The sequence below is a fragment of the Ceratotherium simum genome, chromosome 22, assembly GCF_057802395.1.
Source record: "Ceratotherium simum simum isolate JZ-2026a chromosome 22, ASM5780239v1, whole genome shotgun sequence".
NCBI classification, from domain to species: Eukaryota; Metazoa; Chordata; class Mammalia; order Perissodactyla; family Rhinocerotidae; genus Ceratotherium; species Ceratotherium simum.
Genome location: NC_141921.1, coordinates 18880679 through 18905730, shown reverse-complemented (window position 1 = coordinate 18905730; position 25052 = coordinate 18880679). Strand labels below are relative to the sequence as shown.

Genomic DNA, 25052 nt, shown 5'->3' with positions numbered 1-25052 from the left:
GTCTGCTTCCCTGTTGATTTCCTAGTGTTACAAGTTTTAATGTCTTTAGAGAAAAGCCATTTTAAGTTAACTGCTAAAATAGGTTTACATATAGATTGACTAATCATTTCATCAGTGAATGATTAGCAGTGTTCTATTTCGCTAACCTCCTTTTTCTGGTTACCTGGTAGGAAGATAATGTTGCTTTGCTTCATGTCCACTGATGTCATAGCAATCTGATTGCTGCATCTGTTCTATCATTGACCTCCTGGGTTAAGTTGGCTCAACTGGCTTGTATTTTGGTTGAGTGTGTGAGTAGCTGCTCTCTTCTGCTAGAATCTCCAAACCTCTATCTTCATCTTGCATACTTTGAGTTTTTATGTAAATATGGGAGGAGTATAGAAATGGCACCAGGAGGTAAAAATGTAAGAAGGCAGATTAATGGGACTCAGTATAAGGAAGGCATCTCTAATAGTCAGTGTCATCTAACAGTAGAACTGACTACCCTTTGAAATGGTATGTAACTGACTTAGCACCGGAGCTGTTCAAGGAGGAACCAGGCGGTCCCCTGTAGGAAGATCTCCTGCATTCAGTGGGAGGTTAGTCTCAATGACTTCTAAGGTTCTTTCCACCTCTGATTTTCCAATTTAAATTCCCTGGTGTAGTATTTACCTTTATTCTCTAATCAGTCTTAGAAATGTTTCAATTTGCTTTGCCTCAAACATTTTAAAAAGCTTAACTTCTGCTTTTCTTAAATATATGAATGTGGACAGTGTCTCTTTTTGGCAAAAAGGAAACAACATTGTTGCAAGATAGACCGGATGGAAAGGGACTTCTCTGCAGAGCGTTCTGAGAGCAGAGGTTGATTGAGTAAGCCCTTATTTTGGTCTCATGGTTCCTTAAACTGTTTGTACTGTTTATTGTTATTTTGGAATAGGGAACTAGGTGAGCTCTCTTTTGGTTAGATGAAAATAGGCTGGTAAACATACCTCTCAGCAACCCTACTTAATTTCTCCCAGATAGCACTGGTGTTTGTGTGTATTCTTCTTTGTAGTGAATGGGGGGTGAAGGGATATAATGAATGGAACTGAGGGAACTGGCATTAGAATTATTCTTAAAACAAATACTGCTGCTTCTTCACTTTGACTCTCAAATTTCATGTTGGAGTTCATGACAGGCCAAGTCAAAGAGAATTAACCTCTATTTTCAAGTCAGAATTTGTTGATTTAAGTTCTTCCTTATGTGTGTATCACATTTAAACCAGTTTTCAGTGCCAGTCACAGGCCCCATGAACTGAATTTGATTCAGCGTTTTAGGTTCATCAAGCCCCAACATCTTCATAAATTGATTATTCATGTTGCATTTTTAGAACCATCGAATGTCAAGCCGGAAGGGACCAAAAAATTACCTACAAATCAGCTAGTAGACCGGTAGTAGCAGAAGAGACTTTAGGGCTCATGGTTCGCCCTTCTGCTGTGCAGGGATCATTTCTCTACCATCCCTGAGAGGTGATCATCCAGCCTCTGCTTGAACACCTGCTTGAACACTGGGATTCTCCTAATTCTGAATATGCTGCATTTGTTTTCACACAACCTTAATTGTTAGGAAATTCTTCCTCAGAGTGTGCTAAAATCAACTTCTACTCATTGGTGCTGGTTCTGCCTTGGGAGCCTCACCAGAGTAACCTAATCCCTTTTCTGTGGGATAGCTTCACCTTTAAGTTGTTTGAAAACTTCTCCCTTCATTTTGCAAAAGAGGAAAAAATTGTATACTTTTACCTTATTGATTGATGAATTCATTTAATAAACATTTATTTTGTATGTACTATTTGTGAGCATTGTGCTGAGTATTTGGGATAAATGATGAAGGGGCGTGCTCCTTGCCTTCTAGGGCTCATAGTCTATTTAGTGCATGAGGGACCTGTAGGCAATGGACTCTAATTATATATTAAGTATTAGAAGAGCAAAGCATACTGTGGACTATTAGCCATAGGGAAGGTTAAGATTTATTCCATTGGAGCGCCTCACAGAAGAGGTGACACTAGACTGGATTTTGAAGTTTGTCAAGCAGAGAAGAGGGGAGAAAGCCATTCCAGGTAGGAAGAATGGTGTAGGCAAAGAGGTGTGAAGAGGGCATGGCATACTTCAGAATGGTGACTTGCTCAGCATGTGTAAGGCACAGGCTCTTAAAGGGCTTTCTGTGTCATGATAAGGAGTTTCAACTTATTCTGCAGCCAATAAAGAGCCATGGAAGGCTGTGACTGTGTTGTTTTGTTTTTAAAATACTGTACTGTTTTTTCACATTACAAAAGTAATACAAGTTTATTGCAAACAATTCAGAGAGTATGTAAAAATATAGAGAAGAAAATAGATATTTCATAACCCCACTACCCAGAAATAATAGCTTTTAATATTTTACATATATTTTTCTAGATATTTTTTTGTGCATACATATACATTTATTCACATTCTTAAACAAAAATGGAATTGTTCTGTGTATACTGCTTTAAAACTGGAATTTAAAATTAATATAACATGGAGATATTTCTATATTAAATAGAGAACTACAAAATTTTCTCCCTATTGCATGGTGATATCATAATTCCTTTATGTAATCTGTTGATGTTTCTAATTTTTATTAGAACATTCTTAATTCATTAAGGAACATCCTTAATATATTTCTTTGTGTATTTGACTTGTTGTTTCCCTGATGAGTTCTTACAAGTTGGGGGTAGTCCAAGGATTTACTTACTTTTAATTAATTTTTAAACAAATTTTGCCTCCCTGCTATGTTCGAGGAACTTCTATGCCCTGGGAATATACAGTGAACATCACAGATCTGCTCTCTGCTCTTGTGGCACTTCTGGTTTAGTGGAAAGCACATGTTAAACAGTCACACAAATAAATATATGATAAAATGTGGTACGCTTTAGAAAGAAAAAGTAAAGGGTAAATGAAAGTTTATAACCTATAAAAAGTCCTTATCTTTTAGAGATATATACTGAAGTATACACAGATGAAATGGTATAATATTTGGGAGTTGCCTCAAAATATTCCAGGGTTGGGAGTGAGGGCAAGTGGGTGGGAGTGTAGCTGAAATAACATTGGTCAGGGGTTGATAATTGCTGAAGCTGGTGGTCAATTATACTCTGCTTTTGTGTGTCTGAAATTGTCTAATAAAATGTAAAAACCAGAAGAAAAGATGGAAAAAAGAGTATACCCTGGTTTAGATTGAGGGGCCAAGGAAAGGCTCCTCTGAGGAAGAAACTTTTCAGCTGAGACCTTCGTGATATATAGGAGATGACCAGGCTACAAGTGGACAGGGAAAGAGCTTTTTAGGCAGTGGGAGCAGCGTGTACAAAGGCCAAAAGGAAGGAAAATGTTGGTACCTTGAGGAAGTGAAAGAAGGCTGGTATCGCAGGAGTTGAGAGGCTGGGGAAGTAGGCATGGGCCAGATGATATAGGACCTTGGAGACCATGTTAAGGTTTTATTCTTTAATTGAACAATGATAGAAGGAAGCCTTCCATAGAAGGATTGTAAGCAGCCAAGTAACAAGGCCCCTTTTGCTTCTTTAAGAGCTCAAGCTGACTGTTTTGTGGAGAATGGTTTTGGTTCGAGGTTGGAAGAGAAAGGAATATAAAAGTAAAAGTGGAGAGACATTAGGAGGTTATTGCACTAGTCCAAGAGATCTGGAGACTTTGGATTAGAGAAATAGTGTTGCAGATGGAGAGAAGAGATACTGATTTGAGAGATATTTTGGTCTGGGTGATGGTATAAATATGGGGATTGAAGGAGAGAGATATCAAAGATGATGCATAAATTTTTGACTGATGCAGTTGAATGGATGGAGGTGTAATTGACTAAGATGGAGAAGAATGGAGGAAGAGCAGGTTTTGTGGCAAAAGATTTGGAATATCTTGTTTGGAATATGACATTCCCAAAATTTGCACCAATCTACATTTCCACCTCTATATTTGAGACTACATGAATGGTATATATATTCAGGGGCCTGATGTGTACAGATTTGTGTTTTAGAAAGATTATTCTGGTAGGAGTCTGGAGACCAATTAGTTGTTAGTCCGTGAGGTCTTTGAATCGAGGACTCTCATCTTTGTTGTCTCTGCCTTTGTATCCCTAGTACCTAGCAGGTAGAGTGCTTGGCGCATAGTAGGTATGCAATAAATCATACTACAATAATGAATGCTTATAGGTGAGAGATGTGGTCTAGGTAGAGATGGATGGATACATTCTGGACAAGTTTCCAAGACAGATTCAACGGGGCCTCAATGTAAGATGGAAGAGATTTTCTCTCCCTTCCTTTTGAAGAGCTTTTCAACAGCTCCGTGACGCTGGCAAGGCTAAGTATGGGCAGCCCTCAATTTATCAATGTTTTTTTTTTTCTTCAACATTTATTTGTTTGGAACGCCATAAGTTAGAGATCAACAAGCTATAATTATTATAATAGTAGCTTCAAGCTATCTGTAACTCTAGTTCTCCTCTTCTCTCTGCTGAGTTCTCAAACCCAGAACCCTTCGAAACCTGGCAGCTCTGGTGGTGGGGGAAGTTTTGGCAGCAAGGAAAATATGCAGCAGGGCAGCAGTAGATACTCCGTTTGTAGAAGCTGTCCAGGAATTGAATGTAAATTGGATATTGCTTATATGCTTCCCATTTTACAAATGGGAACATAAGCCCTAGAGAGACTTGTCAAAACGCATGCAACTAGTCAGTGTAAGCGCAGATTTCCCTGGTAGTGGGCTGGCACTTAACTACAGTCAGTGTCTTGATAGATCAACCAAATCTACATACTTCCTTCATCTTCACTGATTCCTTATTGCAGAGTGATTATATGTTAATTTTAATATTGCTTAATGCTTCCTGAGCCTGCTCTGAGGCTCCTGTTGAGTATGTTCCCTTGGCCATGACCTTGTTCTTGTGTCATGCTAATCATTACCAGTTTATATCGCTTGTCTATCTTCTCTGCTTTCAAAATTGTTCGGAATATTGCCTCTCAGAGTCTCTTCCATTTTCAACTTGAAAGTGGTATCTTTTATATTTTCTCCTTGGTTGCCATGACCAATGTGTATTGAACAATTGGTTTATCTTTGCAAGTATACCAGATTTTAAGTAGGCTGGCCTTGTAGCAGAAACACCAGATACTGTGGAATCAAAGCATGTCAGGCTGACAGCTTTGCACTTGCCTTTGTCTGGGTAGTGGAGGCATGTGTGGGCACAAGGGCAGGTGGGGTCTATAGCAGAGAGGGGGAGCAGGTGGGGGTTTAGATAGTACATTTTCAAGGAGTATTTTCAGGGAGATAAAGGAAGCTGCTTAAAATTTTGTGTTTTCCAGAAGACTTTGAAATTGGATCCAGGGTAAATTTCTTCTTTCTGATATTCAGTCAGTCAATTTTGGTTCTGACATTTTAGGACTAGAACTCATTCCTGTCTAAAAAGAAGCATTCTGTGGTGTTGCATAGAGTATTGGTATATACATATGATTGAGTTAACAGGCCCTTATCAGTGAAGAAGGTGAATGGGAAATAGGTTCTGGAAGTCTCATTCTATACCATGTCCTTATATGTAGCTCTCTTTTATTATTATCTCTCTATGTTGTAAGCACTGTGAGGTGGATATTATTGTACACATTTTATAGATGAGGAAACTGAGGCTTAGGAAGTTTACATGTCTCTCTGAAGGTCACACAGCTAATCATTGATGGAGCTGACATTCAAACCTAAGTCTCTTCTGGCTGCAAAGACTACTTTTAATAACTACACCATTTTCCCACATTTTCAGCCATCTAATTAACTTTTGTCTCTTGTGTTTTCCTCTTCTCCAATTTCAGAATCTTTTGTGGAGCATGCAGTTATTGACTAATAAATCTAGTGGCTCAAAACTAAAAGGATGCTGAGTGTCTGAGATAGAACTGCCACTATTTCACTGGGAAAAGGTTGTAGGAGGGATGTGGGAGGAGGGCAGAGGAGGCTCTCCTCCGACTTTTCATGGAAATATTGTTGCCTGTATTTCTGTACTGAGGTCTTGTTAATGGCTCTAGAATATCAGGTCTTAGTCTCTTATTCCTCAGAGGCCAAGAGACTTTAAATACTCTGGGATCTGGAGAAATTCCATAGTTGTGACAGTGGCTTAGATGATTGGGAATATCCTTCTCCAGACTTAGGGCCAGGAAGCAAACAGTATAACATTCCACAGCTAACTTTTAGTTAGTGTTTTTGTCTTCTGGTTTTGTTAGCAAACAAATATATTTTAACTTTCTTAGCATGAGTTCTAGACTCCAGAATCTGGAGCAAAGGGAAAATGGTAAAGAAACATGAAATATTAACTTTTGGTCTCATTCTTAGTCCTGTATAACTTAGATCTTATCTGAGTTCTTTTATGAAAACTGTAACCCAAAACAGACATACAGCACCCTAAGAAATCTCATTCACATCTATTGAGGGTTTTCATTTTGTGTTTATATAACTCCCCACCACCCGAAAGAAATGTGTGTATCATTGTGTGTTTCTTAGCTATATGGCAGGCCTACTGTGCAAATCTATCTAGGGATTTGAAGGGACCAAAGGTCTTTTTAGATCAAGATAAAAGCAATAAGAAGGTATTGGGATAAAGTTTCAGGCAGAGAACACCACCTGGTGGTTATAACAGGATTTGAGCCTTCTATATTTGTAGTATTTGCCATAGTATCTGAGTGATATCTTTGTCAAAAATTTACCCTCTTATTTATAATAATTGTGGATTCAAACTTCTAAGAATAATTTTCTGCCACCTGATTCTAGTGTTTCTTCATTAAAACTGCTGTCAAAACTCGCAGACCAACCAAATAATTGTGTCTGGCAGAACTGAAGTCTTGTGCCCTTTGCTGTTCCAAACACAGGTCCTGTTTCTCTCTGTAGAAAATCAATTAGTGACTTTTCACCTCTTTATTGCAACCTTTAACCATGATAGCATGCTTATTTTATGTGGTAAGTTTCTGCCTAGTGGAATGATGGAGAAGGAAATATTAGTGGTTTTTCAGTAAGTCTTTGGCAGGTGTCATATAAAAGTAAGTTGCCTTTTTCCTGTATAAATATTAGGAAGAGGAGTTTGATAATATTCCAGAGAGATTATTAGGGTAAGCAAAGTCAGCAGAGAATGGGAAATTATGTAACAGTTGTTTATTAAAATACATATCTGATATTTCTTTTTTTATTGTAATAAGCATCTTTATCATTTGACAATCTTGAATATAGATAATTCTGTAGTTGGGTAAAGTAGGGACACTAGCCCCAGGGGAAAGGATCCTATTAAGTTAATCTGGATGCATATTTTATAGGCCTGGGAGGGAGGGAAGGATAGACAAAGTTTTAAATTTCAGGTTGAGCCTTGGGCTGGCATGGCATGTCTGTATCTTTTTTCCTCTTAGGAAAACCGAATCCAGGCCGTACCACCATTGAACAGTTTCTTGAGGGGGGGCTGCTCATGTAAGATACTAACCAGAATAGGACATTTTTTTGCACTGTTCTCCTGGGATTTTTCTTTATTTAAGTAACAGTATTATTACTTATTAGTATTATAACATCTGCATTTGAACACTGATATTATCAGACACTGTAAAAAGCTGCTCCATACACAAATGCCCACATATTGTATAATTCCATTTATATGAAATGTCCAGAATTGGCAAAACTATAGAGACAGAAAGAAGATTTGTGGTGGCCAGGGCTGAGGGAGAGGAGTTGGGAGGAAATTAGGAGTGCCTGCTAATGGGTTTGAGATTTCTTTTTGGGGTGATGAAAACGTTCTGGAATTAGATAGTGATGATGGTTGCACAACTGTGTGAATATACTAAAAGCCACTGTATTGTACACGTAAAAAAATTAAAACTAAACTAAAAAAAAACGCTGATCCATGGGGGAAAGAACAAAACCAATAAAAAGGTGATTGTGGTAACAATTCTCTCACTTATGTTCTAGCAGAAATGTTGTTTGATGATCTAAATATTCCAGCTTGGGCTTTGAATGTTGTTTTACTTTGTACTTCATTGCCCTGTTCCTGACCTTCACAGGGCCACGATGGGCCTCCTGGAACATTGGTGTGTTCATCTGTATTCGATGTGCTGGAATCCACAGGAACCTGGGGGTGCACATATCCAGGGTAAAGTCAGTTAACCTCGACCAGTGGACGCAAGAACAGATTCAGGTACTTACGCAGCCCAGGTGTGAGTCAGCTGCTCCCACACTGCCATGTAAAAGTAGTTCCAGATGAATTTCAGTCAAACTGGGCACAAAGGTGACAAAAATAAAGGAAAGTTAAGTTGTTAAACACTTATGTCAGATTCTCATACTTTAATAGAGAAATTTTTAGTCTTTCTATTTAAGATGCAAGTTATTCTACCTATAATTTACCTCCGTCAAAATGCAAATAGTCTATGGGCTAGGACCCATGGGTCCATGAACGTATAAAAGAGAATCTTTGGATTATTTTCTAGGATCCTAGAAACTAACCTTAAACTTAAACTAGATCTAACATTTGTAGTTTTAGATATTCACTAAAAAAAAAAAATCCTCCAACTTACAGACTTATAATAATATTTTATTGCTAAAATGCATATATGAATCTTGCTTGCTGTTGGGTTGGTAGGCTGGGAGTGAGACACTTAAGTTAGTGAGTCCAGCTGGCCTAAGATCTGCACCTCGATGTGGCTTCGTTGTTCTCTATTCCCTTCCTGCATTGAAACTTTTAAAAGTGATTTTAAAAAAAATTGGGAAGGGTAGGGGAAGAGAGGCTCCGAAGAAAACCAGTTGCTAAAGTTGGTGATGGAAATAAGAGGTTATTCTTAACCAGAAAATGGCTTTAGAAATTATTTTAGACTGTTTTTATAGATTCATTCAAGGTCTAAAAGGTTAGTTATATTTTTCAGTTATACTTGACTGTATCTTATGAAGGAAATTACATGCCATGGAGATATTTGGGAATTTGAAGATTTAAAAAGATCTTGGGATTTATCCCTCACAAGTGTTAAGGAGTTTATTTCAAAAGCCTAATGGGAAATACATTTATTGGTAATAAAGCTGAATAGGTTAATTAATAGTATAAACTCAGAATTGTAGTTATTCCCTGCCTGATTAAGCACTGATGATTGCCTTCGAAGTACACATTTTGATTGGTAGCTATGTTTTTTGGACTTTCAAATGGGACCTTGAATTATTACTGAATTAAATGTGTCTTGTCAGACAAATCTCTCAATAAACAGAACTGGGGGGTGCTGGGAAAGACAACTGTGGGGGCAAATGGTTGGGAGTAGAGTAGAGAGATTCATGGATTGGTAATCAGAATACACAGGTTTGAATCTTGTTCTGCCACTCTCTAGGTTGGTTTTTCAATTGTAAAATGCTGCAACTGGGTGAGAAGTTTCTCAATTCTTTCCTGATCTGACAGTCTACGTTTCCATATCTCTTTGATTACAGTGCATGCAAGAGATGGGGAATGGAAAGGCAAACCGACTTTATGAAGCTTATCTTCCTGAGACCTTTCGGCGACCTCAAATAGACCCGTATCTTTTCTGGAGCAACTTAGAAAGCTGAGTGGTATTTTGGTGTTTTGAGAGAGTCACACAAGACTCAAGACCCATGATCTGACTGGGCCATCTCTTTGTGGATTAGTCAAAGTCTTGCTTTTCCTCTCTCCTGCAACCAAGACATAAAAAAACACATGTATACTTTCTGATGTCAGAATGGTGGTGTCACATGGAGAAGACTCATTCAGGAATTAAGTGGTTCACTTAATTAAGGAATACAGTGGTTCACTGTGAATTCTTCCATAAAGGGACATCTCCAAAAGTTTTTGGGTCTCTGAAACTATCGTTTGATAAAAAAAATAGTTTTCTGTGCTATTTCGAATCAGCAAAACTACCATTCATTTTTAATGCCTTTTTATGTCCTATGTGAAAGAATTAACTGTTGTAGACAAGTTAATCAATAACTTTCTTCCCCCATCCTCTCAACGGGGATAGCACCTAGCTCACAAAATCAAACCCCCTAAAGGCAGTGCTTCTCAAAATGTGGTTTGTAAACCATCTTGTTAGAGTTTGCTTTTTGGTGGGTGCAGGTGGATCCTGTTAAAATGCAGATTTGGGGTCCTGCAGAAGACCCACTGATTAGAATCTGGCAGTGGGGCACAAGAGCTTATATTTTTAAGGGACACTCAGGTGTCTTTGTTTAAGGCCTGTGACCTAAGAGCTTTAAAATAGATAATTGACTGCTTTACCTGTATTCTAGAACAGCCAAGGCTCCTCTGATGTCGATATGAAGATTAATCCCATTTGCTGCTATCATTATTCTGAAGGAAAATCATAGGAAATGGTGATTCCCTGCTGTAACCGTGAAGGAGGCATTTTAAGGTTTGGTCATAGAAACTGCATGTGAAGAGACAGGAGCCATATGGAAACCAGGCAGGAGGGAGAGAGGAGAACAATGTTCCATGGGCTATAAATTGACCTCTTACAGTCATATTGTGGGACATATTTGTTTGATTTATCCTTAATAAGCTTTTCACAGAGCTGTCGAGGGGTTTATTCGAGATAAATATGAGAAGAAGAAATACATGGACCGAAGTCTGGACATCAATGCCTTTAGGGTGCGTTGTAAATCTTTCAAGTTTTGTTTATAATAAGTAATTTGCTTATTAATCATGCCAGGGAAGAATCTGAAGAACAGCTACCAAAATACTCCAAAACCATCCAAAAAAAAAAATGTAAAAAAAAGCCAGTTATTGAATCAAGACCATGAGATATCATGGAGCAAACTTTTGCCTCAGGGATGGACAAGGCAAACCATCAATGACTTCTTTGCCTTGATCTGTATTTAGATGTTAGTGATTCCCAGTTCCAAATTATTTCTTCAAATGGACATGACGGGCATACTAGATCAAATAGAATAACATGTATGTGTGTATATGTATGTGTGTATATGTGTGTGTGTGTGTGTGTGTATGCATTGTTTTCTATAAATGAAGTCAACAAAATTAGGTATAATTAAATCACCAGAGTTTCCTTCATTTTGACCAGTGTATATTTCCAGTGAGTTGATGGACTGATTGCCAAGGGGACCCTTGTTCCTGAGAAGGGTTTTAGAAGGAGACTACCACTTGTGAAGTACACTTTCCAACCTGGGCATGTGGTTAGAATCTGAAATACAGTGTATGATAACTAAGACAAGTATAACATACGGGAGGAAATACAACATGCTTTCTGGAAAAAGAAAATATGCCTGACTAATGACAACCAAAGGAGAACCAATAAATATGACTATTTAGAACTCCAAAAGCCTTTGGTAAGATTCTACAGTAAATTCTCTTAGGAATAATCAACTATTTCTCAAGCCAAAATATAGAGAGTATAGGATTCTCCAGTTCCAGCACATGTCCTATCTATCTATCGATCTATCGATCTATCTACCTATCTATCTACCTACCTATCTATCTATCTACCTAGCTATCTGTCTACCTACCTATCTCTCTCTCTCTCTCTTTATCTATCTATCTATCTATCTATCATCTATCTAGTTTATTTATTTTAATGGAGGATATACTAGCCAGTGAAATCACTAAGTTTACACAGGGCTCTAAGCCCTTCCAGGTAATTTAAAATCAAGCTTATTGGAATCAGTTCCAGCTTGATCTTTTGAGGTGGTGTGAAAAGGGGCATTAACTGGAAGGTAAATTTCAATGCAGGCAAGTAAGTACAAGGTAATACGTGTAGTTAGTAAAGAAAATTTCTTCTCAACTTAGTTGGAAGGACTCTTACCTCTCAGTCATCCAGAAAGGGACCTGGGGGTTATCATAACTGGTGCAAGAAAGAATTAACCCAGTGTATAGCTACAGCTTGGATGGCATCATCAAAAAAGTTTGAAACCAAAGCATACACATTTCCTTTTATTTGTAGAAAGCTATGGCCTGTCTGCTTGGCTCTGTTCCTTGTACCAGAAGGTATGAAATCAGATGAGGTCGGAAAAGGGTATCTGAGATAATCCAGAAGATGGGGGAGGAGGGAAGAGTTCCCATATGAAGATAGTGTTCATTCATAATTATGTCGCTGGTGTACCATACACACGAAAACAGCCTGTTTTACTCCCTGAATGTTTTCACTTAGGAAGGAAATTTTTTCGCTTAGGAAGGAAATATCTCCTGTTTACCAAAAAGCTATTTCAAAAATGTTTATTTGATGTACTTAGATTGTTTTTAATATTCTTGTGAAGACTTATATGCCAAGAATTAATATTTGCTAAGTGAAGACATTTAATATCAAATTGAAACTGGCTTTGTTAATTAAAGAGTATTCTTTTTTAATGGACAGATAAAACATTTTTAACTTCAAGAAGTAAAGTGGTCTGTATTAAAGTGTTACACTCTGTATGAAACAGACATAGCTGCATGTGTTCTTTGTGATTATAATATCATTTTAGAGATAATATGAAAATTAAAGTGGAGAATCCATGCCTACTCTTATCATCTTTACTAATGATTATCATCTTGCTGTAGTCCCTCTTTTTTTCTATGTAGTAACTTTTGGAGGCATAATTGTAATACAGTTATATAGAATGTCTCCTGCTTTCGTTCAACTTAACATATGATGTATTTTTATGTTACTTATATAGCTTTCATAATCTTTAATTGTTGCATCTTTCAGTGAGTAGCTAGACCACAGTTTATTTTGCCATTCTCTTTCTGTGGCATAAAGGTTGTTTAAGTTTTTATTCAGCATAAATAATTGTGGGATGAACTTCTCGGTGCATAAAACCTTTTCCATATTCTGGATTATTTTCTTAAGATATAATACAAGCTATGGTATTATCTAGGTCAAAAGCTTTCAGTATTTTTCTCTTCATACTTTTGCCAATATACTTTCTAGAAGTTGCACTATTTTACAGTGATTTCTCAGCATTGTATAAGAGTGCCAGTTTTACTTCATCCCTGCCAACATTAGGTGTTATTATTAAGATCTTTCTCCCCCTAAAATGCATTTTAAATTTCACTTTTTGATCATTAGCAAGGCTGAATATTTTTTCATATATATGCTATACTTCCTTTTATATGCCTGTTTTCTTAAGTTTACTTTGTGGTTCTGGTTTGCATTTAGATGTCTGATGTTAAAAATGTGACCAATAACATTATAATCTGTGAAAGTATTATGAAACTGCCTCTGAAAGTAATAAAAACTGAGAAAGACTTCCTTTTTTCTTTTTTCTTTTTTTATTTATTTTTATTTATTTTTATTTTTTTCTTTTATTTTTTTTCTTTTATTTTTTTTTAATTTTTTGTTTATTGCAGTAACATTGGTTTATAACATTGTAAAAATTTCAGGTGTACATCATTGTACTTCTATTTCTGCATAGATTACATCATGTTCACCACCAAAATACTAATTACAACCCATCACCACACACATGTACCGAATTATCCCTTTCACCCTCCTCCCTCCCCCCTTCCCCTCTGGTAACCACCAATCCAATCTCTGTCCCTATGTGTTTGTTTATTGTTGTTATTATCTACTACTTAATGAAGGAAATCATGCGGTATTTGACCTTCTGAGAGAGACTTTCTAATATTTTATTTTTGATGTGCTTTTTGCTTTTATACAGACGACTCATTTGGACACCCTAAAAGGGATACTTTAATCCTTTTACTCCTTTTTGCCTTATTTCCTTGATTTTGTTTTTTCTAATCTTTAAGCCTGAAATTACAGTTTATTTTCTGATTTTTAAAAAAGGAGATGAAGATTGAAAGAACTTATGATTGAATTTATAAAATCACAAAGGATCTGCCCAGAAAGATGAACATGAACTTATTCACTAGTTTACCAAGATGAGGGGGGACCCCTCAAAGCATGAGCAAGTTAAACTTGGGTCAAAAAGGGGCAGCACTGGTGAAATGTTCAACCTCTGTAGATAGCCTAGACTGTACATTTCCAGGTGCTTAAGACATTTGGAGGATCCCTCTTAACAGCATCGAGGCTAATGTGGAAGAGGCCAGCTCTCATGCCCCACACCAAGAAACCCCCGAGTTTGTTGGACTCCTGCTTCAATTTCAATAGGGATTTTTTTGTGTCCTTTTTGGACATTTGGAATTATAATTTATTGAACTGTTGGTCACCATGAGGCCTGTGTTCTTTGTCTTATTTTATTAAATCACTATAGAAAGAAAAAGATGACAAGTGGAAAAGAGGGAGTGAACCAGCTTCAGAGAAAAAAATGGAACCTGTTGTTTTTGAGAAAGTTAAAATGGTAAGTGGGCAAGTATTTGCACTGTGTGGGTGGCCTCGGGTGTGTTGTATGTGTGGAGGGGAGGGGTGGGGGTGGGGTTAATAGCAGACTGCAACATTGCACCTGGGGCTCAAGGGGTCCACATTTAGATATCACCTGCTGCCCTTGCTGCTCCTTTCCCATCGTCTTGTTCCTGCATAATCTGCTCTGTAACACTTCTCTCTGGGGCCAGATGGGAGCTTGGGAACTGCATCTGTCCCATCTGAGCAAGAAGCACATTCCATGCCAGAATGCCAAGGCTGTGTGACACCTTCTGAGCAGAAGCTACATTAGTCCTTCTCTCATTAGACCTTCTGTACCTCATTTTCCTGTTGCAGTTAAGAACAGTCCAGAAGCCAGGCCATACTAATCCACTTTAAACAATCCCTTCTTGTATTCTTGCTCTGTCATATTGAAGTAGACACCTTTCTTTTTCCACAGGACATACTGTGGCTGTAGTAGTAGATTTATAATATATAAGAGCTTGGAATCTTGGGAGAGGGAACTTTTTACTGTTTGCTTAAGGAAGAGCTTTTATCTTCATTCTGAATTGCACTGTCTGCAGATCACAGTCTAGTGATTTGGCAGAGTGAATTAGGTAATCTTTAAACTGATCTTCCTTTTGGTATTAAAGGTTTTCCAATCACTGGGAGATTTGTTGGCTCTCAACTCTTGTACCATCAGACACCTACCTTTATTCTTGGCTTTTCCTGGGACCAAAAACTGCTACTTCTGTTGGCTCCCCTGATCTGTGGTTGTCTTGGTTTCAGAAAGATCTTTCTCTTCAGAAAGCCAAACAAGCACAGATGATATCTTTGTTTTTCACTTTAGTTTTGATTTATGCACGTGTGCCTTCTGACTTGATTCTTTCAACTGACACTTCCTGAGTTTTGTCTCTTTGGTAACTCTCTTTGAATAACAGAAACCATACCACAAGAATACCTGCAGCTTTACAGTGGAGAGGGGGAAAAGCCTCAAAAACACCTGCTTATTTCTTTCTATAACATATTTTCACCTTAGCCACAGAAAAAAGAAGATCCACAGCTACCTCGGAAAAGCTCTCCGAAATCCACAGCACCTGTCATGGATTTGTTGGGCCTTGGTAAGAGTTAGACTTTTTCACTCCCATAATCTTACAAATTTTGATGAATTCTCTGTGACCCTGGGAAGATAGGTAGAGACGGAAGTCTTCAGTTTGTGTCTTGGTCACTAAGATTGTTCTCTCGTGTTCTTCCTGTTGTTTACATCTGAGCAGTTGTTCTAAGGAAGTGTTTACTGTGACATTTTTCAGAGCAAAAGTACAGTGTTGTCGTTAAGAGCATGGCCTTTGGAGCCAGAGTCCCAACTCTGCCACTTACTATCTATGTGACCTGGGGTAGCTTACTCATTCTCTGAACATTGCTTTCCTAATCTACACAGTGAGGATAAGAGTCTCTACTTCAGAGGTGTTGTTGGAAGGGCTAAGTGAGATAATGCCTTTAAACCTCTTAGCCTCTTGCCTGCACTCATTAAATGTTAGCAGGTTTCACTAAACCAGTGCCTGTGAGCCCTTCCCCCATCCTTCTCATTTTTCAGGTGAGACCTGTTTCTGAGATGGCCTATTACCTTGTGGTCATTTTTTTCCAAACCTTTGAAACCCTGAACTAGTGATTATGCCCCTTTCAGAAACAGACCCTAGTCTTTACCTTTCACAGTACCGATGGCTGGACATGGTTTCAGTGCATTTCTGCTGATTTAGGCTATTGGCTACTTAGGCTTCTAATTTCTATACCTTTCATATCTCTCTGGAAATGAATCCTATGCAGCTTTGCCCCTCAAATAGCCAGAAGGGAGCCAGCCAGCCCCCTTGCTGTGGTGCTGAGGTAGCCTTCAGGCTTGAGTTTCTGCTGCCCTGTGCCTGATAGCTGGGCTACAGGCTTCTCCAGCATGCTCTGGGGAATGTGGGGTGAGGCCTCTTTATAGATGCCCCATCCAACCTAGATGGTTCCAAAAAAGCCTAGATTTCCGGGTCTATGATGGAGCATGTAGGCCTTCTCTGTCTGCTTCGTGTCTAGAATAGAAGGAAGGCATGGGCTTAATGAGCAGTGCTACATTTTAACTTGGATTTCTCTTTCCAGATGCTCCTGTGTCCTGCTCCATTGCAAACAGTAAGACCAGCAATACCCTAGAGAAGGATTTAGATCTTTTGGCCTCTGTTCCATCCCCGTCTTCTTCGGTTCCCAGAAAGGTGAGTCTTGTGGGCTCCTGAGGATTAACGAGCATTATGAAAAGGGTAATTTTGATAACTTAATCATGGAACCAAGTTATGCTTCCTCGGTGGAAATAGACTTTGGTTTTCTTGATTCTTCCCTCAACACTGCGTCATCTCTGTTACAGCCTAAGATTACTATTCATTTTGTCTCCTTCCCAAAAAGAGTGGGCTTCTGTTGAAGGTGTGTCAAATTATAAAGACTGAAACTTCAGGTCAGCTCCTCAGCCTGAGTTATTGCCAGAGAACTTGCAGATATGAAAGACTTGAAACTTTTAGTGGCTACCATTTGTGGAATACCTGCTAGGTACCGTGCACAGTGCTAGGGGATTTTGTATATTTCATTTATAATTTAAAATATTCTTTGCAACCCTGCAAAATGGATATTTTATAGGTGAGGAAACATTAGTTCTGCAAAGTTATATGACTTAGCCTTTCATTATACAACCAGTAAATGGCTGCACTGGGATCTAAACTCATTTCTCTCTGGGTGCATCATTTGTAGGCTGTTTTTATTTGTTTGTTTGTTTTTCACCAAATCACATTGTTTTGCTGAAGAACAAAGAATTGTACCAGAGCTTAACTATCAGATGTTTTCAGATATTTGTTTTGTAAAAATGTCAGGAAGCTATTCACTTGAGCCATGAATTCTTACTGCAAATGTTAGAAGCAGCTGAGAGATGAGGGAGGTCCTTACAGGGGTCCCACGAGGACCATTCTAGTTCTCTCCCTGTCCTCTTTGTCCTAAGGTTGTAGGTTCCATGCCAACTGCAGGGAGTGCTGGCTCTGTTCCTGAAAACCTGAACCTGTTTCCAGAGCCAGGGAGCAAATCAGAAGAAACAGGCAAGAAACAGCTCTCTAAAGATTCCATCCTTTCACTCTATGGATCCCAGACGCCTCAAATGCCTGCCCAAGGTAGAGTTCTTGGGGGTCATGGCAATATGCCAGAGACATGAGGACTTACATGCAGGAATTATTTGTTGAGAAACGGGGCAGTTGCTTTGGGGGCCAGGACGTCATACTGCAAACATGCCTGAACGTGACATTTCTTGTAAAGCCACAAAATGTCAGCAGATAGATATTAATGTAACTCAGAGCCATACTTGGGGTCTGGTGTCACACCTCTGTGAAGTCTGAAGGGAAGTGGCTAGGTCAGCAGTCCACTGGTAAGCCATAGCAAGTCTTACGGGAACTCTAACTGTTTTGTTCTAAAAGAGCATTTGAAGTTGAGTAGTCCTGAGAAATTCTAGCTAGAAAGGAGTAGCCAGTGAGAGTTTGAACTGATTCTGTGTGCTTTCCTCTTTAACAGATCTGTATGTATGTTTTCTTGGCAGCAATGTTCATGGCTCCTGCCCAGATGGCATATCCCACAGCCTATCCCAGCTTCCCTGGGGTTACACCTCCTAACAGCATAATGGGGAGCATGATGCCCCCACCAGTAGGCATGGTAGCTCAGCCAGGAGCTTCTGGGATGGTTGCCCCCATGGCCATGCCTGCAGGCTATATGGGTGGCATGCAGGCATCAATGATGGGTGTGCCAAATGGAATGATGACCACTCAGCAGGCTGGCTACATGGCAGGCATGGCAGCTATGCCCCAGACTATGTATGGGGTTCAGCCAGCTCAGCAGCTGCAATGGAACCTTACTCAGGTAAGCTACCCCATTTTACTCAGGACAAGAGTTTTGGGTCTTCCTCTTCCACTTTGTATCTCTCCCTTATCCTTTGAATCCTTACAGTAAATGAGATAATGCCAGAGACATTCTTAGGTTTGCTTTTTTTTTCTAGAAGGTCTATCTAAAGTCAGATCATTCTGAGGAGTTCTGGCTTCTTGTAGAATAAGAGTAACTGCCTAAATCTAAATCTCTCCACACGTTCATCAAAACAAAACCAAAAACAGCCGATAGAGATAAACAAGGAGGGCAAATAAAACCACCCATAATCCACGACTACTGCATCTAGTAGACAGAATACTACAAACTTCAAATTACGTGGCAGTAAATGACACCTAAATCCAGCAGAGCCAGCATCCCAGAGAGACTATGTGAAAAGAGGAGAGGGAACAGGGCGCTAGAGGTGACAGAACAGAGATAAAATCACTCTTTAGAAAGACCTACCCTGATTGAAGATATGCTGAGAGGAAGTCTGAGACCTGGCAGATTAGAACTTGGAGAATCAAAAATAAAGGATTGAAATATATAGGATTATAGGTGGTAGCCTTGGAAAAACACTGCTTCTAGGGGAGAAGGGGATGACTTAGAAGGAGAAGGTGCTCTTTGGAGACCTGGTGGTGGAGGGAAAATAAGAAATGAGAAGTGGAAAAGAGAATCACAAAATCAGAAGATACACCGTCCTCCTCCCCCCATGATCATTTCACTATACTAACAGAAGAGGGCGCTCTTGAACTAAGAAAGCTGGTAAACTTCCCCAAACCCTCACACCTGTCTGCATTATTGCTGATTCAGAAAAATAAGCATTACAAAATAAACAGAAAGTGGCAGATGACGCTCATGTAAAACTACTATGAGAAGAAAATAGAAAATGAAAATCAAAACATTTCAGGAAATGAAAATTCTCCCTCAAAAAAAAGTCATGAAGCAGAAGAAAACTGTTATATAATCCACCAATGTGAATTAAATGTCCTTTAACAAAAACCTGCAGATAAGACAAAACAGCTTGAATCAGAAGTTCAAAAACTTAGAACAAAAATGGACAAAAAACTGGAGGTTGTGAAATGAAAGTTTACTGAACTCAGGAAACAAACTGAAAAAAGGCACAATTATCTTAGAAATAAAGACTGAATTACAAGTTGGCCAAAGGAGAAGAGATTCAACTGAAAATATATTTGGCATTGAAGAAAGGCATGAAACAGCTAAGAGAATGAAAACTAAATATAGACAGCAGTAAAAAGAATCAGAGAGAAAGTAATATGGAAATTAGGCAAAGAAGGCCTAACATAAATATATTTGGAGACTCTCAAAGAAGAAAAACAAAATAGTGGAACAGAATTAATATATTTAAAATTATAATACAAGAAAATCTCCTAGAAATAAAAGACTTGAATATAATATTGAAAGAGCCCACTGTGTATCTGGAAAACTGGACCCAAAATGGTCAACTCTGACTAACTCATATCTCAGTAAACTTTTTTACAACAAAATAGAATACATATGAAGTACAGCAAATATAATAAAACAGTAAAAATATAATATGGTGAAATTGAGACCAAACATATCAGTCATAGCAATAAGCAACTCTTTTATTAAAAGAAAAAGATGTTCAAATTGGTTCACAAGGCAATAACCTAATTTTATACTAGATACAAAAAATACAGCCGAAACAAAATGATTCAAAGTCTGAAAACAAAGAGATGGGCAGAGGAGTGCCAGACAAGCAGTGTGTGTGCACGCCCACACTTGTGCGTGCATGTGCAGTTTTTATCAGGTTTAGGTATCAAGGTTATACTTGCCTTATAAAAAATATTTTCACGTTTCCCTTTTTCTGTGGTTGGGAACAATTATGTAATATTGATCTTGGGAGATTTGGTAGAATTCCCATGTGAAGTTGTATGGGCCTTTTGCTTTTTTGTATAGTAATTCTTTGATAGCTTTCTCTGTTTCTTCTATGGAAGTCAGTTTTGGAAAACTCTATTTACCTAGATTATCCAGTTTGTCTAGGTTTTCAAATTCATTTATCAAAAGTTATGCCAAGCAATCTCATGATTTTTTAAAGTTTCCTGTTTCAGTTGTTTCTCCCTTGTCATTTCTTATTTTGTATGTTTGTGCTCTTCTCTCCCCTCCTCCTTTTTTCAGTTAGGTTAACTAGTGGTCCATCTATTTTGTTATTTTTTTTTTTTTTTAAAAACAGAGTTTTGATTTGTTTATTCTACATGTTTCTGTTTTCTACCTCAATTTCTGGGTTATCTTTACTATTTCCTTCTATATGCTTTCTTTTGATTTACTTTGCTTTTCTTTTTCTAGCTTTCATAGTTGGGATTTTAATGCACTTATTTTTATTTTTTCATGTTTATTTATATAAGTAATGAAGTGCTATAAAACTGATGGGAACATGTCAAAAGGACACATGACCCAACTTCTGGAGGCTCTCCCACTGTCCAAACATGGGACAATTCGAACATCAGAAAGAATGACACCAATGGATTATAACACACTGAAGGAAAAAAAATCCATGAGTCCATAGTGATATTTTTTAAAAATGGATGTGGGAGAGAGGGAGGGAAAGCCTTCTTTATAGAAGAATGATGACTTTTAATTGTAGAAAGAACGGGGTATTCACACGTTCTCAAAGAAACACCCTTCAGATTACATATTAATTACAATGAAAAAACATATGATGTCAGCCAAATGATCAAATGTAAAATTACCAACAATGGGACAAATTAGTATCATGTGCTTCCTGGTATCTTGTACTGAGAAGGACACAATACCCCTTACACAGAATTCTTGCCAAAAATATTTAACTTGGATCCAATCATGAGAAAACATGAGATAAATCCAAATTGAAGGATTTTCTGCAAAATAACTGGCTTGGATTCTTAAAACAATGTCAGGAAAAAAAGAAAAAAGGGGTGGAGGGAACTGTTCTAGATTAAAGGAGACTAAGGAGATATCAAAATGAAATGTATATTAGAATATTGTATTAATGTTGAATTTCTTGAGCATGTTAATTGTATAGTGGTTCTAGGAAAGTGTTCTTTCTTATGAGATGCCTCCTGCTTACAGGGTAAAGTGTCACAAGATCTGCAATTTTCAATGCTCATCAAAAATTTTTTAAAGTTTATAAAATATGGCAAAATGTTAACAATTCGTGAATTTAAGGAAGGGTTATAACGGTTTCATTGTACTACTTTATCAACTTTTTTGTAAGCTTGAAATTTTTTTTAAAAGTTGGTGGAGGAAAAATAGACCTTCTCCTAAAGAAAAACAACTTCTACAGAGAGTGTACCAGGCTTGGGAAAATTTAAGGCACTTTTCTTTGATAAATTGTTTCTTCTGTTCACTGCCAAAGGCTAGTCTTTTCAGTCTAGTTCATAAAGGGGCTCCAGCCCCACCCAGGACTTATTCCACTGACTGTTTTCTCCCACCAACTTCCCTTCTTATATACTGAACACCCAGTGGTCTTTTTTTTTTTGCCTTCCTTGGATCACTCTGAGCAGTCCAGTTTCTTTTTCTTTCTTTTTCTCTCTGCTTGAGCATGCACGAGCACTTTCACTGACACTGGCAGTAATAACTCTCTGCGGGAGATAAGACAGGAGCGCTGGCGTGGGGGCTTCTCTTTATACTCTCAGGGTTGGCTACAGCAAGTTAACAATAGGCTCTTCTATTTAGGATGAGAGACTGGAAAGGAAGAAGAGAATAACTTCTCACGCTGCTTTTATGATGAGTAGCTCCAGGATTCCTTCTTTTCCTCCCTGAGCATTAGTCTCTATCAATGTCTTCCTTCTGAAAAGTCCTTCATTTCTGCTGTCTGGTGTCCTTGAAATGATCTAGTGAGGTTCAGGGCAGTTATGTGCCACAACGGTTTCCCTTTGTCTCCTTCTCTCCCTCCCTGCAGACGGAAGGACTCCTGCCCTGCCTTTTGTACTAATTGGCTGCATGCCCACAGCCTGGTCTGAAAGTCTCCTCTCTCCCTTTCAGATGACCCAGCAGATGGCTGGGATGAACTTCTGTGGAGCCAATGGCATGCTGAGCTATGGACAGTCGATGAACGGCGGGAATGGACAGGCAGCAAACCAGACTCTCAGCCCTCAGATGTGGAAATAAAAACAAAACACCCGTATGGCTACCACTCTCCTTAGCCCCTATCTCCCAGGTTTTCCTCTTTCCCCAACTCCCCCAACCCCATCCCTTTTCCTACCAATCTCTCTTTGGTTTAGAAATTGCTCAGTCCGTCACTTAGGGTTTGGCATTCTGCCCAGCCCAACCACTTCCCGAACACGCAGACCTCTCTGTTGCTTTATGTTGTACATGTCCCCTGGCCGTCCCGACTTCCTCCCCGGCCTCAGCCCCAGTGCTCTCTTGGCACCAGCACCTTAGAAATTGTTGGCAGAAGGCACTTAAACTGCGGGAGAAATGTGCACACCTTTGAGTACCTTTCCCACAAGGTTAATCCTCCTATCAGACTCAGAAAGGTCTGTAGGTGTTGTGCTTTAGGTAAAGAGGGGAGGGTTTAGAGGTACTTCTATGTGTGTTAATAAGCTGTTTCTACATATTTAAATTATTGGTTGAAGAGGGAGGCATCATGCTCCCATGAATGATGGGAATGAAGAAAGTACTGAAATTGAATTAAATACTCGTTGGGTGTTAGATCAGGTTCACCCAAGGAACCTGGGGTGAGGCAAACCCCTCCTATGAGGATGAGCAAAAATATTACTCTCCTTTGCCCCGAATTGCTTTCTGGATCTGAGGCTTCAGGACTCACTGCTTTAGTCAGCTGTCTTAGCACCAAAGACTTTATGAAGGTCCCACACGAAAACACACACCCTTTCCCCACCTCTATCCTGCTTCCAGTAGGATCTGGCCCCATGGCTGGAGGACCAGCCCCTCCAGTGGGAACGCAGACGTTAATGTGTGTACTGCTCGTGTGCGTATGTGTGGATTCCACGCCCCACTCTCTCCCCATCTGCTCTGGATGTTTTTGTTTTTTAGTTTTAGGTTTACAACAGAGAGGAGTTAATTTATCAACAGCCTAAAAACTGTTGCCAGTTTTTCTTATAATCAAAATAATTGCAATCTCATCGATAGCTCCCTTCCTCCTTTCCCCTCTCCCAATCTGCCAATCACTCTTTCATGCCTGTGTATCCCGGGCTGCTGTTTCCCCACCTGTTCCAGGTGTACGAGGCAGAGAGCCTGGCAGCTTTCCTCTCGGTCATTGTTCACCCCACTTGAAAATTAAAACAAGAAAACTTGGCTTAAAAGATTTCACCTGTGGGAACCACAATTCCTGGTTGCCTTTCTCCTGTGTATGTGTAAATTCCTTAATAAATATTGCAGGGAAGGACTGTTTGTTTGACTGGTACTGTGTGTCACTCTTGGAGGAGGGCAAGTTACACCAGGTTTTCTGCTTTCCAGGGGCAGTTCCCTCACTTCCTGTATTTTAAAAAATTCCATACTGGGCATACCCACCAGCCAGGCCCAGGCTCAGGCAGTTAGAAAGGGGACCTTTCTCCAGGGGTGTCTAGAGTTGTGAGCGAGGGAACTGTGGAGATCTGTACGTGCTGGAGTCTCAGATCATCGGAACTGGAAGCACTACCCCAACAGATGGAGAAGCTGAGACACCCCTCCCCCCTCCCTCCTTCCTTCGAGTACACATTTAAATAATTCCAGATGCAATGAGGATCGCACAGTGGCTAAGAAAGTGCACTCTGGATCAGGCAGCCAGTATTCATATCCCTTCTTACTTTGTGATCTGGGCAAGCTACCAAACCCCCAGGTCTCTGTAAAATGGGGGCAATGCTAATATTTAAGGTAAAATGGAACAATTCCTGTGGTGCATTTAGCACAGTATCAGGCACTTAATACTTGAATGTTAGCAAGTATTATATGCCAGATCTATGTTAGGCATTAATTCATTCAACAAATATGTAATAAGTGTGTACTATGTGCCAAACACTGTCTTTGGCTCTGGAATAAAGCAATGAATCAAAATTCCCCAATCTCATGGGATAGTGTGGAAGAAGAGATGGACAATAAACAAGTAAATCAATCATTTAATTTCAGATAGTAATAACACAGGGTAAGACAGATTAAGGGGAGCGAGTGGGTATGGTACCATTTGGATGGCTTAGTCAGAAAGTTACATTTGAAACAAGACCTGAATAAGCAGCCAGTTGTGTGGAGATCTGGAAAAAGAGCAGAGCAACTGTAAATGTCTGCACTGGAAATCATTTGGCTGGAGGTCTTGATCTGGGAGTCATAAGGGTGGTATGTAAAGCTGTGAGACCGGATGAAGTCACCTAAGGAGAAAGTGTAAAGGGAAGAGGACTGGGTCTTGGGGCCCATCAGCTGTTAGAATTGGGGAAGAACAGGAAAGAAAAAATGAATCTGACATGGTCCCTGCTCTTAAGAATCTCACAGTCTTGTGGGGCAACAGACTTAGAATCTTATACAGTGTATATTGGGAGCTGGGGGGCACCTAGCCCTGTCAGTGAAACCTTCTTAAGGACAGTGGCACGTGAGCTGAGTACTGGAGGAGGGGCAGGTGGGGTGGGGGCAGGGGGAAGAATATTCCAGACAGATAATACCATGTGAACCAAGATAGAGAGGCCTGCAAGAGCACAGAACATTCAGGGAAGCATAAGCAGTTCAGTGTGTCTAAGGTATGATGTGAGTCAGGGTGTGGTGAGAGGTGAGATTGAGGTGGGGTCAGGCCAGATCATGGGGGGCTTCCTATACCCTAGGAAGGAGTTTAGCCTGAAGTGATGTAAACGGTGGCATGACACGGTCAGATTTGAGTTTTAGGCAGTTCACTCTTGCATTGCTGAGGACAATGTGTTTAGGGGAACAAGACCAGAAT

At 39.2% G+C, this 25052-nt stretch overlaps 1 protein-coding gene across 4 annotated transcripts in view; it reads left to right on the top strand.

The window, feature by feature from the left end:
* The window catches only part of SMAP2 (small ArfGAP2), a 44852-nt gene extending 21314 nt beyond the window's left edge, over positions 1–23538 (top strand). For 3 of the 4 annotated variants that reach the window (XM_004426016.3, XM_087446203.1, XM_087446204.1), the window contains exons 2-10: positions 8039–8172; positions 9441–9526; positions 10530–10608; positions 14166–14252; positions 15291–15372; positions 16388–16497; positions 17268–17433; positions 17853–18169; positions 22175–23538. In XM_004426016.3, the coding sequence (XP_004426073.1) occupies positions 8039–8172; positions 9441–9526; positions 10530–10608; positions 14166–14252; positions 15291–15372; positions 16388–16497; positions 17268–17433; positions 17853–18169; positions 22175–22300 (1187 nt within the window). In that variant the 3' untranslated portion in view covers positions 22301–23538. Of the gene's footprint in view, positions 1–762; positions 850–8038; positions 8173–9440; positions 9527–10529; positions 10609–14165; positions 14253–15290; positions 15373–16387; positions 16498–17267; positions 17434–17852; positions 18170–22174 lie in introns of those variants that run through there. The other variant, XM_014784202.2, reaches the window with a different exon arrangement.
* Positions 23539–25052: the final 1514 nt, after the last annotated feature.